Genomic DNA, 17,092 nt, shown 5'->3' on the forward strand with positions numbered 1-17,092 from the left:
TTTGAAGTTTAGATATATAATACCTAATATAGCAATTTTCTAAATAAATTATAACTCATGCTATACAAAATAGGCAAATGAAGTACATGGAATGCAATAGGTAATCCTTTCGCCTAAAATAAATGATGTAATAGTACCTATACATAATATGCGAACTACTGTAAAAACAGTAAAATTAAACCAAAAACACAAGATTGTCAATGTTTTGCCTTTGTCTATATAGGTGGGGTCATTGTCGTTTAATACATTAGGTCAAATGCATGGAAAAGAGCTTTTGCACTGTGTATCCCATGTTTAGAATTGTGTGTTTTGTGCAGTAGGAGAGTGTTTTGTCTCAATAATGGCATGGTGGCAGTGGTGGGGTTGTGTTTTGTCTCAATAATAATGGAATGGTTGCAGCGATGGGATTGTGTTTTGTCTCAATAATGGCATGGTGGCAGCGGTGGGATTGTGTTTTGTCTTGATAAATGGCGTGATTGCAGTGGTAGCTTGTGTTTTGTCTCAATAATGACGTGGTTGCAGCTGTGGGGTTGTGTTTTGTTTCAAGAAAGGCTTGATGGCAGTGGTGGGATTGTGTTTTGTTTTAATAAAGGTTTGATGGCAACGTATTTTGTCTCAATAATGGCATGGTGGCAGCGGTGGGATCAGGTTTTGTTACAATAAAGGTCTTATGGCAACGGGTTGACTGTATTTTGTCTCAATAATGGCATGGTGGCAGCGGTGGGATCGTGTTTTGTTTCAATAAAGGTTTTATGGCAACGGGGTGACTGTATTTTGTCTCAATGGCATGGTGGCAGCGGTGGGATCGTGTTTTGTTTCAATAAAGGTTTGATGGCAACGGGGTGACTGTATTTTGTCTCAATAATGGCATGGTGGCAGCGGTGGGATTGTGTTTTGTCTCAATAATGGCGTTGTGGCAGCGGTGGGATTGTGTTTTGTCTCAATAATGGCAGGGTGGCAGCGGTGGGATTGTGTTTTGTCTCGATAATGGCATGGTGGCAGCGGTGGGATTGTGTTTTGTCTCTGAATAATGGCAGGGTGGCAGCGGTGGGATTGTGTTTTGTCTCAATAATGGCAGGGTGGCAGCGGTGGGATTGTGTTTTGTCTCAATAATGGCAGGGTGGCAGCGTTGGGATTGTGTTTTGTCTCAATAATGGCAGGGTGGCAGCGGTGGGATTGTGTTTTGTCTCAATAATGGCGTTGTGGCAGCGGTGGGATTGTGTTTTGTCTCAATAATGGCGTTGTGGCAGCGGTGGGATTGTGTTTTGTCTCGATAATGGCATGGTGGCAGCGGTGGGATTGTGTTTTGTCTCTGAATAATGGCAGGGTGGCAGCGGTGGGATTGTGTTTTGTCTCAATAATGGCAGGGTGGCAGCGGTGGGATTGTGTTTTGTCTCAATAATGGCAGGGTGGCAGCGGTGGGATTGTGTTTTGTCTCAATAATGGCAGGGTGGCAGCGTTGGGATTGTGTTTTGTCTCAATAATGGCAGGGTGGCAGCGGTGGGATTGTGTTTTGTCTCTGAATAATGGTATGGTGGCAGCGGCGGGATTGTGTTTTGTCTCAATAATGGCAGGGTGGCAGTGGTAGCTTGTGTTTTTCTCAATAATGGCGTTGTTGCAGCGGTGGGGTTGTGGCATGGTGGCAGCGGTGGGATTGTGTTTTGTCTCAGTAATGGCATGGTTGCAGTGAAGGGTCGCGCTTTTTATAAATAGTGGGAGTAAACAGGAAGCAAATGAAAGAAGACGGGATGAAGTAAGTTGTAACAAATGTTTTACACCATAAAGTGTTATAATTAATTTCAGGAGTTTTTAAGAAATGTAAGCATTTGATATCCAAACTGACTATATTGGCCAAGTCCGATGATCAAAAGGATTTCAATACCTTGTGGACTTTGGCATGCCCTGAATATTTGTTGTCTTGATCTTGAACCTGTTTTGTACCATCAAAGTTACAGATATCTGACAACTCCAAACTAGATTTCTTGACACAATTCTAATCATAGTTCATGCAATTCTTCCTATTCATCTTCATACAATGTTCCATGACATACCAAACTTCATAATTGTTAAATTGACCTGCATTAAAATTGAAGAAGAAAGACCAGCTTTTCTTAGTCCAAACATACAAAACTCAGTATCTAAATTTGGTCGGTTAAGTCATGATCCGTAGTGCAATGTTCAAAACCATAAAACAGAATGGTGGCACCCAGATGTATCCCCTCTAAAGCCTCTGTATGATACAGCTTTGTACATTCTATATGATCCATTCTTCCATAGACAAGGCCGCTCTTTTGGTAAAATCCTGGCAGGTATGGTAGCAATCTTTTAGGTACACAGGTTCCTGTAATTCCTATCTGCGAACTTTCCAGTTAAGTATGGAATCATCCGGCTGTGAAAAAAAAATGGATACGGAAATGAAAGAGAGCCTCGTTTATTATGACCAGGAAGCAGTTTTGTCTTGATATGTGTAATGATTCGCTGATCTTTATCGAGACAGTAAAATATTCTTTCTTATTCCAGTACTGCTAGTAAAACATTTGGCATGATAGCGTTGAACAAGTCATGAATTCACCAATAAATCCTCAGTATTCATAATGAGTCGGGGTGATCACAGGTTAAGTGATTGGAAATACCTCGGCTATTATCGGTTCTATTCTTTTTTCTCAAGTCAATGCAAGTTTCGTTATATTTTCATCGATATTTCCAAGTGTACGGCCAACTTGTGTGAAATGCTTTTAGATGCTACAGTGGTGAACTGCTGCATGAAGGATATTCTGCAAGAGCATCAATACGAATATAGTGAGAGAACAATCAAATAACAGCCAGGGGAAAACCTAGCAATCCCATATAAGGGACAAGAGAGCAAACTATCGGACAAAATACTTACGTGCTTGACAATAACTCTCATGCATTTACATCTTTTATTTCGGAATCCATCAAAAGATTCCATCCTGGTGCCGATGTCATCCAGAAAGGTGTAGAGAGTGTCCTTGTTGAGGTGCTCATCACACTTAATCCTTTACAAGAATAAATGAAAATAAAATTAAAATGTAATCGATTTCAGCGTAATGAATAATGAAAAAATATAACATTGGGAGTTATGAACATTCGGAATAAAAATGGAGGTCATTTAGAAGTCATGATTTCAACATGATAACATTCTGGTAGACCCGGGCTAAATAAATTTACATAAAAACTTGTTGGCCTTTTTTTATAGTAATCAATCAATAATTTTGAAGCAGTGACCGAGGCCAATGTACAATAAACACGATCACAAAGCCTTTCAAAACAAATCAACTTAAGGGCAATTTAAGTACCATAATTTGTTTCACTTAATTAGAAATTTATTAAATTATGACTTTATGTCATTTTCATTTATAAAGGTTAAGCACAAGGCTGCTGATCTGTGGATATTGCCCAATTAGCTTGATATATCAATTTGCGATTGTGTTGATATGTGATTCAATTCAATTCAATATCGTAACAAATCTTATTTCATTAATATAAACTTTTGCAATAGGGATGCTCGAGGCACCTTGAGCTAATGGCTTTCATACATGGATACATTTTCATAGTTTACCAACAACGCAGCGAAAATGACATTTAATAGTAAAGTTTGACTTGACATAATTATTAACCTTAATTCTTTCAAAGTTCCAACACCCTTGCACGACTGTACAATCTCGACCAAGCCCTCATCTTCCGTCTTGATCTCGACCATGCAAAGTGTCTCGAGTTGAGTCGAGTTCTGTTGGACCGTACGCGCAAACTCCTCGCATGTCGCCTTCGATACGGTCGATCCGTTGATGTTGAGCAGTCCATTGATCTCCACCCATCTCAAAGTATGGCCGATCTGGCGAAGACTCCGGTTGATCCGTTCCATTGCCTGGTCCACGTTGTCGTCGTTCCCGATCCAGACCTCTAGATCCTTCACAGCTGGAAGACACTGGGAAATGTAGAAAGAAACTGGTTAATTCGAACTTTTTGTTTAGAGAATGGGGATAATCCTTGTATTTCATACAGGTTATGATTCGTTAGAGTAAAGCAATTGTTTTACAAGTATGATCATTGTTTATTCCTTAAGACAAAAATCACTGATCCTGGTGGAACAATGTTTCAATAATTTCATTTGAATACACCTGAAGTAAAGTGATCGCAACTTTTATAGCTTTGATACAGATATGGGGAAAATCAACTCTCTATATATTCATAATCAAATTAATACATCTATACATGTTTTCTGTTCTAATTACAACGCATATGCCTATCTTAATTCCGTCTTGGAGTATCATGGAACTTAAACACAGTCATAGTACATCGACGTTACTTCTTACTTAGGTTAGTACTTTTGTATGGGACCTGACCATCTTGGATCAAATTTCAGCTTGGAGTGATGTTCCACTGAGCTCATGAAAGATGCTTCAAAAATAAAAATGAAAATGTCAATAGCTTCATCAGAATTATTGCTTATTATACCCGTGTGAGATGGCTGAACGTCTCCTCTCGAAGGGACCAAGCCTCCAGTCTACGAACGAATTGAAGGCATGGAAGAGACTGACCACTAGCCAAGTTCACTGATGCGTTGTTCAGGTACAGGTTGTGGAGGTTGTCAAAAGAAGCCAGGCAAACCCACAATCGGGTTGTCATGGCAATCGAAAGATGTGTGCTGCACAAGGAAACGGATGTAATCTGCAAAATAAGAAGATTGAAATTAATCATGTAGTTGAACAGATGTGAGAGCCTTCTGCAAAGACCGAGTCACTTTATACTAACCACTTCCAAGAACCTATATACAGCACCACACCCTAATGGCGAAAACGTTATTAACTTCAATTCAATCACTTTTAATAAAGATAGACGTTTTATTTTTAACTATGGTGAATATTTCATGAAATAATTCTAAATTGTAATGAAATAATATTCACGGAGATGCTGGTTGGTATAGGGAGTCATTCTCTGTCTTTGCTTATAAATGTGCCATATCTATCGACTTTGTCGATCATGTTGTTCAGCAATTCTATGTTTCTAACATTTACCATTAGCTTCAACAACCTGGTCTTTGAGGGGATGTAGCTATAACATACTATATTTATTTCTATTATTGTAGGATAAGTCATGAATACTATGTCTTTATTGCCTATCCAATTTAGAGTTTCAAATATGGTAGTTGGCTCAAAGTTGTATGACACAATTTTGTTTGGCAACATTTTAGATCTGTGATAATGTAATTTGAGTATACCGCTGTCTTTGCAGCACATGGTAGTCTTTCCAAACCAATCATTATCACATCAGTAAGGGGGTAGAGATCCAGTTTGCCATCCCAGAAACACTTCCTCAAAGCACTTGTCACCCGGTCATCAACATAACTTTCATCTGCTTCTAAGAGACAGCGCAACACCAACCGACATTTGTAGAACAGGACAAAGTCCTTTACCTGATTGGCAATGTGTCTGAAGACGGCAAGGCAAGCTGGTCCACTTGCACCTGCGATGAAACAAAGTACATTCTCGAATTCAAGCGTTTTAGCTACCGTGTTCACATTTCTGGCCAACAACAAATCCAGTTTTGATGGGCCCCTGATTTTCGAAAAGCGACTTTCTCCGACAAGACCTAGTCGTCGCATGTAAACACTCGCGCAATATTCCTGTTCCAGTTTATGAAAGAATTCGACCGAGGTCTTTGATGTTTGGCGACTGACCAAGTGTTTGACAGCGATCCTAGAGGCAGAAAGGATTCCCATTTTTATGCCGGTTGCGTACGCATCACGATAATTTTTGAACTCTTCTACTTGAAACACGAGCTTTCTGCAATCGCTTTGAAGTCCATCATAGGCAAATTTGCCCAGATCATGAAGAACGTCTTCGACTGTTACTTTGTTTGGTAACAGTGGCGGTGCCTCTTTTGCTAACGCGTGTTGAAGTAAGAATTGGTTTATGTTATCAAAGAGACTCGTTATTGAGTTGGCGTTAGATAGAGCTTCCACTTCGTAAAGATGACACACCATGGTACAGAACAGTGGTACTCGAATCAAACTATCCAGAAAAGAATTATGGCTAAGATACTTGACGAGTTCTTCACCACTGTTGGAATTGGATCTTGCTTTAAAATAGCGTCTGATAAACTCGACTGATGAATCTGGGGTGAATCCTTCAATAGACATCTTGGTGTATGTTCTTGAGAGTTCTCCTTGTATGAAATCTCCCTCCAGATATGGTCGAGTGGTCACGAGAACTCTGCAGTTCTTAAACTTCTTGTTTCGGAGAACCTTAGTCAGACTCGTGATGGTCGACTTGATGCTTCCTTTGAACTCGTCGTATCCATCGAATATGAGAGCGCATGACTCTTGATGGGTCTCCAGAAAGTTCTCTACTGACTCCGATGTAACTCCAGGAACGTCACCTAGGAGCTGTGAAATGATGGCTTCACCCAGGTCCATTGATTCCTCAACTTCCCTCAGTTTTAAGACGAAGAGCGCCTTCATACCTTTCATAGGTGATCCATCGGTCTGATGCACCCAATCATAAGCCAACTTGGAAACTGTACATGTTTTTCCATGACCGCCAGGTGCCGTAAGTAGCATTCGTTTTGGGAACTGACCATCGATCTGTGTTCCGAATATACCGTTTACAGAACCTTCCAAGGGTGTCTTCTCAACCTGTCCTGTGCTTCGGTCAAACTTAAACAGACTAATATCCGTAAATAAGTGCTTAAGGTCAGCGAAGTCATTAGGGTCCCATGGCCTACGTTGTATTTGGCACAGGACGGTCTTGTAATGGTCTTTTAGCGTTTGAAGGCAGTAGTCGAAGGAAAACATTGGTAGAAGTGGTCGTGATTTCGGATCTAGTGAAGAATTTTAAAAAAAGAAAAAAAGAAAGACAAGCAATCTACATTTAGTATTCAATATATCTGACCTGGCAAAGCAGACCTATATTAGTCTGGCTTATAAAACTTTACGTAGTAAAATGTTTTTCTTAAATTAGCTCATATATAAATAATATTTTCATGTGGATTTGGTAAGAAACAGATTAATTTAACATTTTCAAACAGAGAAGCTACAAAAAAGAGTCAGATCTAGACTATCAAATAGAAAATGAAATTATGATAATTACTTTAAACATAATTTCTTAACGCATCTAGAACCCCCCCCCCCTTATATAGACGCTTATATAATGTTTTTCTTTAGTAAGGCGTTTGTGTGTACATTTCAATTCTCATGTATACCAAATAAAGAACCAACCACTTGTATGCTTTGTCTTCCCGAAGTACGCTTCAGCCAAGGAAACAAGGCTCGCTTCGAAGAGGGAGTCCCTCAACCTTGCAGGTTGGTCTGAAGGAGACACACCCTGACGCCAGGCGAACAGCATCTGTCTCGTTCCTGCACAAGTCACCTGATTACCCATGCGGTTGGTGGCCATGAAGCGATTGATTTGGGCTTGTTTGAAGCCAAGTGCACGCCCAAGGGTCTCGGCTTGCTCCTCGGTCTCGATGTCGCTTGCTAGCATAGCTAGGAAGTCATCACCGAGTTGAAGGGGAAGTTTCGTCATAGCTGGCCCTTAGGGTTGACACGTAAGAAAACACACAAATATTCCGTTTAGGTCAAATTATTAGGCTTGCTATAAAAATGTAATTTAAAGTGAAAATTCTATAAAATATTATCGAAGGGATACAAGAAACACTTTATGAGCAGCTGGTTTGTGCAGGTTCCTTTAAATACATGTTTCAGTGAGAAACTCTGCTCGAGGAAACCAAAAATCTGGTCTTTCTATAGGGGGTAACCTCGCTAGTCATAAGGACCGATATTCTTAAGGACCGCTATTCATAAAACGGAAAGGGGGTCACTATTCATAAAGGTATAAGGACCGTTTTTCGTAAGGACCGCTATTCATAACGTGAGATGAGGGTCGCTATTCATATTTCGCATTGAGGGACATTACCGCTATTCATAACACGAAATGATGGTCGCTATTCATAATGACATCGTATCATCAATAGGGACCCCTATGAATAATGACCCCGATTTTGTATTCTGACTAGAGACCCTCTTCTTCGATTATGAATAGCGGTCCTTATGAATAATGACCCTTATGAATAATGATCCTTTTGTCAAATTATGAATAGCGGTCCTTAATAGCGGACCGATGAATAGCGGTCCTTATGAATAACGTCCTTATGAATAGCGACCCCTTCTGTACAGGTGGTCGCCAAAGTAGATTTGACTGTATAAGAAAATTGTTTATGATGAGAAGAAGTTTTGCAAGAAAGGTGACATTTAACTTTCTTTGAGATGTATGTAAAGAAATGTTTTTGAATAAAACAAGAAAAAAAGAAAACCTTCAATAAGAAGAGGGCATTTAATGTCCGAAATATAACACCTATATCTGAGTAGAGAGCTGCGAAGCGGTGGCAGACAAAGCAATATAGATCGAGAAAGACAGATTGAGGCATTGTAGAGGTGTTATAAATATTCGTTGGATTGCATATGAGACAGTAGATAGATAGACGTACAAAAGAGAGATGAAAATGGAGGCATATATTAGCGAGTCCAATTTACCCGATCTTGAATTTTCTGCTAGATCGCTCGTTGATAGTCCATCCATATTGTCTCCATGAGCTGGTGTTGTTGCTGGAGAACTTTGTCTTGTTTCACAACTTTCCTCCATTTCCTCTGCAACATTAATCGTATAATATCAATAGCAAACATTAATAACGGTTGTATTTTTCTTCTTTTTTTTTTTTATTTTTTTTTTTATAGTTTTATTTTAACAGGGTGGTCTCATTCAAGTTCATTTCTGAGCCTGCTCTCCCAGAGAGCCCTGTATTCACATAAAAAACATGTACAATAATAACATGAATTCAAAACATACATACAAAGGTAAAATATACATGGTATATACAATAATTAAACATAGGTAACGAAAAACACGCATTAACAATAAATTATAAGGAAAAAAAAATACAACTATCAAATTGAAAAAACTAGATGAATGAAATGTAATAAATAAAGGTCAAATTAACGTGAAAATATGTTTACAAGGGAAACTGAAAGGTTTTGACATTCTTTTTAAAACTTTGCAGCGACTTACAATTTTTAATATGATAGGGTAATTTATTGTATATTTTAGCTCCTGAAACCGCTAAGGTTTTCGTTTTAAAATTTGTTTTACACTTTGGAATGAATAATGGACTGTTTAAAGCATAACGAGTAGAATATAATATCGGTCTTTTACTTATACATGGATTAAGATATGGTGGTGATAGGTCGTTTATGATTTTAAAAATCAAGATGCATTTCTGATATGTAATTCTTTCCTCTAATGACCGCCATTTCAATTTACTCATTAAAACATTTTGGGGTGTAAAATATTCGGCACGAAGAACTAATCGTGCATATCTATTTTGTAATTTTTGCAACTTTGTTAGATTTTGTTTCGAAGTATTTCCCCATACTGAATTACAGTAGTTTAAATGCGGTAGGATAAGAGAAAAGTATAATGTAATAAGATTCTTACGGGAAATATAATTGCGTATACGTCTAATGCAGGCAATCGTACCTGTGCCTGCCCGGACTACGACGACAAACAAACGAAAGCTCGCACGTGTTCTCATACTGGGTAAACAATAGTCAAAGCAACTTTATTGAATCTAGTCTCTTCATCATGGTCAAAGCTGACTCTTTGGCTTGCTGATTCACTTTGTTCCTTAGATTCCCGTAAAAACTATAAACAAACAAACAAATGAACAAAATCCAACATAAGTATATCATCATATCAAAGCATGTTACAGTGCAACTGCATTATAACGAGGCACTTGGGACGAGAGAAGATACATTGTTATAGGTAAAGTCTGCCACATCAGTGCCTTTAATAATAAGGTTCCACTGTATTATGAGTCTAAACATTATACTAAGGTGAATAACAATTAACTTCAATTTAAAGTAATTGGACTTAAATTATCATAATAGCAATACTGTCCAGTATTTAATACACTAAGTGTTGTGAAAATTAGAAGTAAACTCTAAACTGATATCCTACAAATAAGGAATAAAGTCTATTTGTAAACGTATTTAACTGTATACAATGGGTGTCGAAAACAGCTTAAATAGACAATGTAATTGCAAAAATGTTATGTGAGCAATAAATGTAATGTCAACCATCTTATATCAAGTTTTGGCGTATTTGAGTGCTTATTTCCTCAGGACTGAGGTTTGAGTTTAATCTAGTTGAGTTATCATTACACAATAAATTCGATACTGATTAAGAGTTTCTGTATATTTCCATACAAACAAATATTCATAATTATAGTACTACACAAAGACCTGCACACTGCACTATGCATACAATGCATCAATCTGATACACGAGCTATTGAAGTTCTACAGTAGGATAACACTGATTGCTGCATGCATACTGAGCGAGTTCTCTTGAAATTAAACCTAAAAGTTCTATTTATGCTTACCACTGTGCCACTTGTTACCAAAGTCTCAGGCAGGCATAAATAATATGCCGATTAACGATGCAATTCCTTTTCCATCGCCATAACGTGCCCCAGTTTTGGGCCAAAAATTACAATCTTCGCAGACGATAAAATTATGGAATGCCAAATAGACAATTACAACCGCACGGTGTATGAAGTGCCTTTACACTCCCACCAAAATTGCCTTCACTGGTAACATAATCACATGCATGAGTACACTTACATATATATGAAAATGCATTTACTAGTATTACATAAGTGGTGCATGTGAAATAATGTGACCATAATATGGAAATTTTTAAGCAAGCACTCCATACACCTCTTGCATGTAAATTGGTACACTTGCAATCTACAACACGAATAACATGGCAATTGAATAGCTTGATCAAACCAGAATGGCATAAGTGATGATGCGGAACTCAAACAATGCACGTTTATAACATGTGCTGTAAAAGATTATAACACACACTGCAAAGGTTGTAAGGCAAGCTTAAAGGTTGCGACAATATTTAAGCGCTGTGTATCTAAAATTCGCAGCAAACAAGATCAGAATTTGAGTCCTAAATTTTTAAACTGTACCAGAAAACGAAGTACATGTGCAAATGCAAGGTCAAACATTTGTACCCGCTCCAAACAATCTCAAGTGTACATACATACCTGCTCTATGGAGGTACCTTTTCCAGAAGCAGTACGAGCTTCTGAACCGGCCTCCGGTATTCGGCAAGCTTCTTGTTTGGACGACCTTTGTTGTCAAGGTCTTTCGTTCCAACGCGCACCTGTACCCGTCTGACCAGACCATCTTCATCAGGAGTGGCTTCTGCGACCATCGCAATTGGCCATTTCATACGCGGAGCTTCATCGTCAGTGAGCAATACAATGTCTCCCACTTGTAAATTCCGTCTGGGCATCGTCCATTTCTGTCGTCTTTGAAGTCCCAACATGTACTCTTTCCGCCATCTTGACCAGAACTGTTCCAGTAAGAACTGAACCCTTCTCCAGGCTTTACGCGTGTACACATCCTCCTTCACAAATTGCCCAGGAGGGGGCAACGGAACCGTCCTCTTCAGAGTAAGGAGGTGGTTTGGCGTGAGAGGTGCATCCGCACTTGGGTCATTCAAGAATTGTAGGTCATTCTGAGAGCATGCTTTGTCCGGCGATTTGTCCTCTGCGAAATCTGTCTCAAGCAACCCTATGATCTCTTTTGGCTTCGGAAATGGTATCTCGCGAGTAGAAACCCTCCCACACTGGCTACTGAAGTCCATGGCATTCTCTTCTTCGGCAAAGCCAACAATACTCCAGCCGAGGTCAGTTCGAATAGCAAATGGTTCTACATCGCTACCAGTAACTACTTGTCTTGGTGTCAGAGCTCTTGGGCAATTATAGCCTATCAGTAGGCCGATTTCGCATCTCTGAAGTGCTGGCATCTCTCTTGCAACATCTTGGAGATGAGTCCACTTCTCAGCAGTACTTCTGCTTGGGATGTGTTCTCTATCAGTCGGTATGAAGTCACGCGTATAGCACTTTCCTATCTTGAGCTGGGAGGGCGACATCATACCTCTAACTAAGATACTTGAAGTCACGCTGCAATCAATGTTCGATGACGAAGTTATAGTAGATAACTTTAAGCGTATGGGTTGCTGCTTAGCATTCAGGGCTTGCGCTACTTCATCTAGAATGAACGATGAATCACTCTGGGTATCCAGGAGGGCGTAAGTCAGAATCTCTGACGATGGTGCTTGTTCTGCCGCGACCCACACTGGTACAATCATCGAAGTGCTAGCTTGTTTTCCAGAACGGACTTGGCAAGACGTAGCCATGTCCTCAGAAGCTCCTTCACTCTTGTGCGCATTGTCCTCTCTTATCGTAGGGTTTTCCTCATGAAGAGCCGTGGGATGGCGCTTACCACATGTACTACACTTCAGCCTTTGTTTACATGCCTTAGAAAAATGCCCCTTCTGTAAGCAACCAAAGCATACATGATTTTCTTGAACAAACTTCCTGCGTTCAGAAAGTGGCTTGGCCAAAAACTTGTCACAGTCCTCGGAATTGTGTCCAGTTTCACTACACAGGCAGCAAGGTTTTGGAGCCTTCTTGACTTGGTTTGGGATGTTCTTGCCTTCGGCACTTTCCTTGGTGTTGACAGCCAAAGCAGATCCCTTATTTCTTGCTTCTCGCTCGATCTTGGAGGTCTTGGGACTTGATTCTCTTTGAGAGTCCTCAGATTTCAGGGCACCTAGAGAAGAAATGGGATTGTTGGCTATCCTTGCCTCCTTAGCAACAAATTTCACAAACTTAGAAAATGAAGGATAGCTGCCGCCTTCCAACTCATCTGATACCACCCTATTCCAGCTACTAATCAGCCAGTCTGGAAGTTTGGCTATCATCTTTTGATTCTCATAGCAGTCGTTTAGCACCTGGAGGCCAGTGACATATGGCATAGCATCATCACAAGACTTTAAGTAGTCCGCAAACTTCTGAAGACCTATGGCATCTTTGGAGGATATCTTCGGCCAAGCACTTAGCTTCTTCCGGAACGCTTGTTGGACATTAAAAGGATGACCATACCTCTGTCGAAGGCACCTCCATGCCCCATCATATGCCTCTTTGGAGTCCCCGAAAAAGAAACCTTCCACCGCCTCCCTTGCCGGACCAGTCAGGTACTGCTTCAGATAATACAGCATCTCTGTTGGTGGTATGCCACGGTTTTCGATCAAAGTCTTGAAACCTTTCTCGAACTCTATAAACTCGAGCGAATCCCCACTAAAGGTGCGTGGCACTGGCATCGGAAGTCTTGTGTGGTACATGTTGTCTGCTAAAGCCTTACATAAGCCCTGGACGTCAACCGACGTTGTCTGAGGCGGCTGTAGTGGTGTCTTGTCGCGAGGTTCCACATGCGAATCAGGTAGACTATCATGTAGCTGGCCTACTCTAAACTCTGGGCCCATCTCATCTTGAAGGGAAGGAGATGACGTCTTGGCAGGAAGTTCTGCTGACTGCCCTTGAATACCTTCAGGTGGTTGGTTTACTCCAACTCCTGGGTACATTTTGTCTTGAGGAGGAAGTGATGGTGTGTTACGAGATTCTACAGGCTGTCCAGGATTGCTATCAATGTCAATTACTGGTGTGGCTCCACGCGGTTGGCTGGTTTCAACCCCTTGGTCCATTTCGCTTAAAATTGAGCTGAAGACCGATGAAGCATATTCTTGTTTCAAGAATTCTTTCGCTATCTGCTTCCGATCCTCGGCGTCAAAAGGACCTTCTAGGGATCCCAGAACTTCTTCCAGGGCGTTGAGGCTATCTCTGACCATTGCGTTGGCACGGTCCATCCTCGTGGTGGCCTCTCTTATGGGGACCTTGTGTCTCCTCAAAATCTCGTAGGTTTCCATCAATTCCCTCTCTCCAGCTTCCAATATGGATATCTGTTGTTTGATGGGACCTTCTTCTGTCTCTGTCTTAATGATTGTTCTAGCTGCCTTTACTGTGGCCTTAAGGGAGCCATACATCTTGAAAAACTTCCGCTCTGTCTTTGATTCTTCAGAGGCCTGAAGAGCGGCCATTTTTTCTGTGGGCTGCCTCTCCCTTGATGACTTTCTTGAATCTGCCATGTTTAATTGGCTTTGACACAACAGAAGTGTAATAAGGAGCTGGCCTCTTATGCTAAACCATGCACTTGCACCTTGTACAGCAAATTGACCAAATTAAATTGTCATGCAACTAGAGTGAAATCAAACATCAATTTAAGCAAAGCTACAGCGCTAAGCCTACCAACCTCATCAATGTAAAACCGCTTAAAATGCTTCTTGCTAATGCAATTACAAATACTCCATAGTAATTTGATTTTACATCTCCCAATAAAGCCTTTACGCACGCCTCAAAATTCGCTTATCAAAAGGGCTTGAATGCAGACCACGCGATCATGCGATAAAGTTCAACATCGCCACATATTCCTTCCTTGCTTGACTCTGAACTGCGATGTCAATATCACTTTGTAATGAAATTACACCTTTAACTTTCTTGTCACTTGAGCACAAAACTAATGCTGGCTACCTGCAAACAAAACATGCAGTATTTGCAGAATCATATTGGAAACACTTTTCAATAGACTACTATACATGAAATAGTTATTAAAATTCAACTTTTACTTGACCTCTGTTAATTTGTTATCAAGAGTCTTGAAGTTTCACAGAGCCTATTATAGCTCTGGTTCTAACTACTTTTATTTCATCAAGTTCAGATCCAATGTTTCATTTATAAATTCAATGTTGTTGGCTTGATTTATGCTTCAAGTTCAAACCTGGCTAGACCTGGACTGTACAAGACTAAACCACGCTGGCTCCCGGGCTGTATGGCTTGACCGGGCCGATTCCCGGGCTGTTGTTCAAGCTGGACTTCAGCTGGATTAGGCTAGTTCATAAATTATGCTAGGGCTGCTACGAGAGGCTGACACAGAATAGTCTTGAACTTGGGCTTGGCTGATCCGCTAACATCTACACTGGGCTTTAGTCCTTAGACTCTTAACTAGACGTGACTGTGGGCTGGATCTATCAAGGCCGTCGCTAGTCCTGTTACATTATGGCTGATGCCAACTGCTGGTGCAAATTATGGTAAAGCCACATATTTTATAACAGTGTATAATAACGATTGTGGCCGATTCCAGCTTAGCGTCCATAATACACCTCAATAATAAATCGATGACACTGCTGCATTGCAACCATAATTCATTGTAACTGTAACATTAGTGTAGATCAAACTGCATAGCGTCCATACACAGCTCTACATACCTCGAACTATTGAGACATATGAGAAATGACTGGATCACAACATCGTTTCACAATCCAAATCAAAATCCATCAACATCCACTCAGATTCTGAGATTCATGCGTTATGGTGCAATTCTAGCTGATCTCTAGCATATATCCTGTGCTCGTCGCCAAACGTAGTTACATATGTATGTTCGTAGGTTCATCCAGCTGAAATGTCATGTTGAACTCAACTCAAATGTCTAGCGTCTATTTATTGGCTCCATCTTGATAATCAGGCTTGTTGATGATGATGAGGCCATTTTGACGCTACGTTGGAAGTGTTTTTACTGTGCCTGCCCGGACTACGACGACAAACAAACGAAAGCTCGCACGTGTTCTCATACTGGGTAAACAATAGTCAAAGCAACTTTATTGAATCTAGTCTCTTCATCATGGTCAAAGCTGACTCTTTGGCTTGCTGATTCACTTTGTTCCTTAGATTCCCGTAAAAACTATAAACAAACAAACAAATGAACAAAATCCAACATAAGTATATCATCATATCAAAGCATGTTACAGTGCAACTGCATTATAACGAGGCACTTGGGACGAGAGAAGATACATTGTTATAGGTAAAGTCTGCCACATCAGTGCCTTTAATAATAAGGTTCCACTGTATTATGAGTCTAAACATTATACTAAGGTGAATAACAATTAACTTCAATTTAAAGTAATTGGACTTAAATTATCATAATAGCAATACTGTCCAGTATTTAATACACTAAGTGTTGTGAAAATTAGAAGTAAACTCTAAACTGATATCCTACAAATAAGGAATAAAGTCTATTTGTAAACGTATTTAACTGTATACAATGGGTGTCGAAAACAGCTTAAATAGACAATGTAATTGCAAAAATGTTATGTGAGCAATAAATGTAATGTCAACCATCTTATATCAAGTTTTGGCGTATTTGAGTGCTTATTTCCTCAGGACTGAGGTTTGAGTTTAATCTAGTTGAGTTATCATTACACAATAAATTCGATACTGATTAAGAGTTTCTGTATATTTCCATACAAACAAATATTCATAATTATAGTACTACACAAAGACCTGCACACTGCACTATGCATACAATGCATCAATCTGATACACGAGCTATTGAAGTTCTACAGTAGGATAACACTGATTGCTGCATGCATACTGAGCGAGTTCTCTTGAAATTAAACCTAAAAGTTCTATTTATGCTTACCACTGTGCCACTTGTTACCAAAGTCTCAGGCAGGCATAAATAATATGCCGATTAACGATGCAATTCCTTTTCCATCGCCATAACGTGCCCCAGTTTTGGGCCAAAAATTACAATCTTCGCAGACGATAAAATTATGGAATGCCAAATAGACAATTACAACCGCACGGTGTATGAAGTGCCTTTACAGTACCCGATACTTTCTTAACAACTTCGTTTACATGTAACGACCATGTTAAGCTTTTGTCTAGTGTTACACCTAGATATTTCATACTTTCGACTGAGTCGAGTACATTGTCACTGTAACGAATACAAATATTATTATTCTGAATTTTTCTTTTGGAACCAAATAGTATTGTTTTGGTTTTATTTGCATTTAAAAACAGTCCATTGTATTTTAGCCATTTCAAGATACGGGTAAAATCTTTTTGGAGATTGTATTCACAAACTTTATAATCCTTTCCATGATGAAATACTGCCGTGTCATCTGCATATAAGGAAATCTTTGTCTTAGAATGGAGTTGCAGGTTACAAATATCATTCACATAGAGGCAGAAAATTAATGGCCCCAGTATTGATCCTTGTGGAATTCCTGATTTCACAGTTAGAAAATTACTCTTAGTCCCTTGCA

At 39.8% G+C, this 17,092-nt stretch overlaps 1 protein-coding gene across 1 annotated transcript; it reads right to left on the reverse strand.

Annotated features, from left to right (window-relative positions):
* On the reverse strand, positions 1-8,659 carry LOC100893175. The gene is made up of 7 exons (XM_011685145.2): positions 8,552-8,659; positions 7,238-7,552; positions 5,240-6,840; positions 4,477-4,689; positions 3,639-3,946; positions 2,888-3,017; positions 1-2,389 (listed from the first exon to the last, which is right to left on the reverse strand). The coding sequence occupies exons 1-7, from the start codon at positions 8,595-8,597 to the stop codon at positions 2,351-2,353; spliced, it is 2,652 nt and encodes an 883-aa protein (XP_011683447.2). The 5' UTR covers positions 8,598-8,659; the 3' UTR covers positions 1-2,350.
* Positions 8,660-17,092: the final 8,433 nt, after the last annotated feature.

This window comes from Strongylocentrotus purpuratus, unplaced genomic scaffold (genome assembly GCF_000002235.5).
Source record: "Strongylocentrotus purpuratus isolate Spur 01 unplaced genomic scaffold, Spur_5.0 spur5_scaffold_8, whole genome shotgun sequence".
Taxonomy (NCBI): Eukaryota; Metazoa; Echinodermata; class Echinoidea; order Camarodonta; family Strongylocentrotidae; genus Strongylocentrotus; species Strongylocentrotus purpuratus.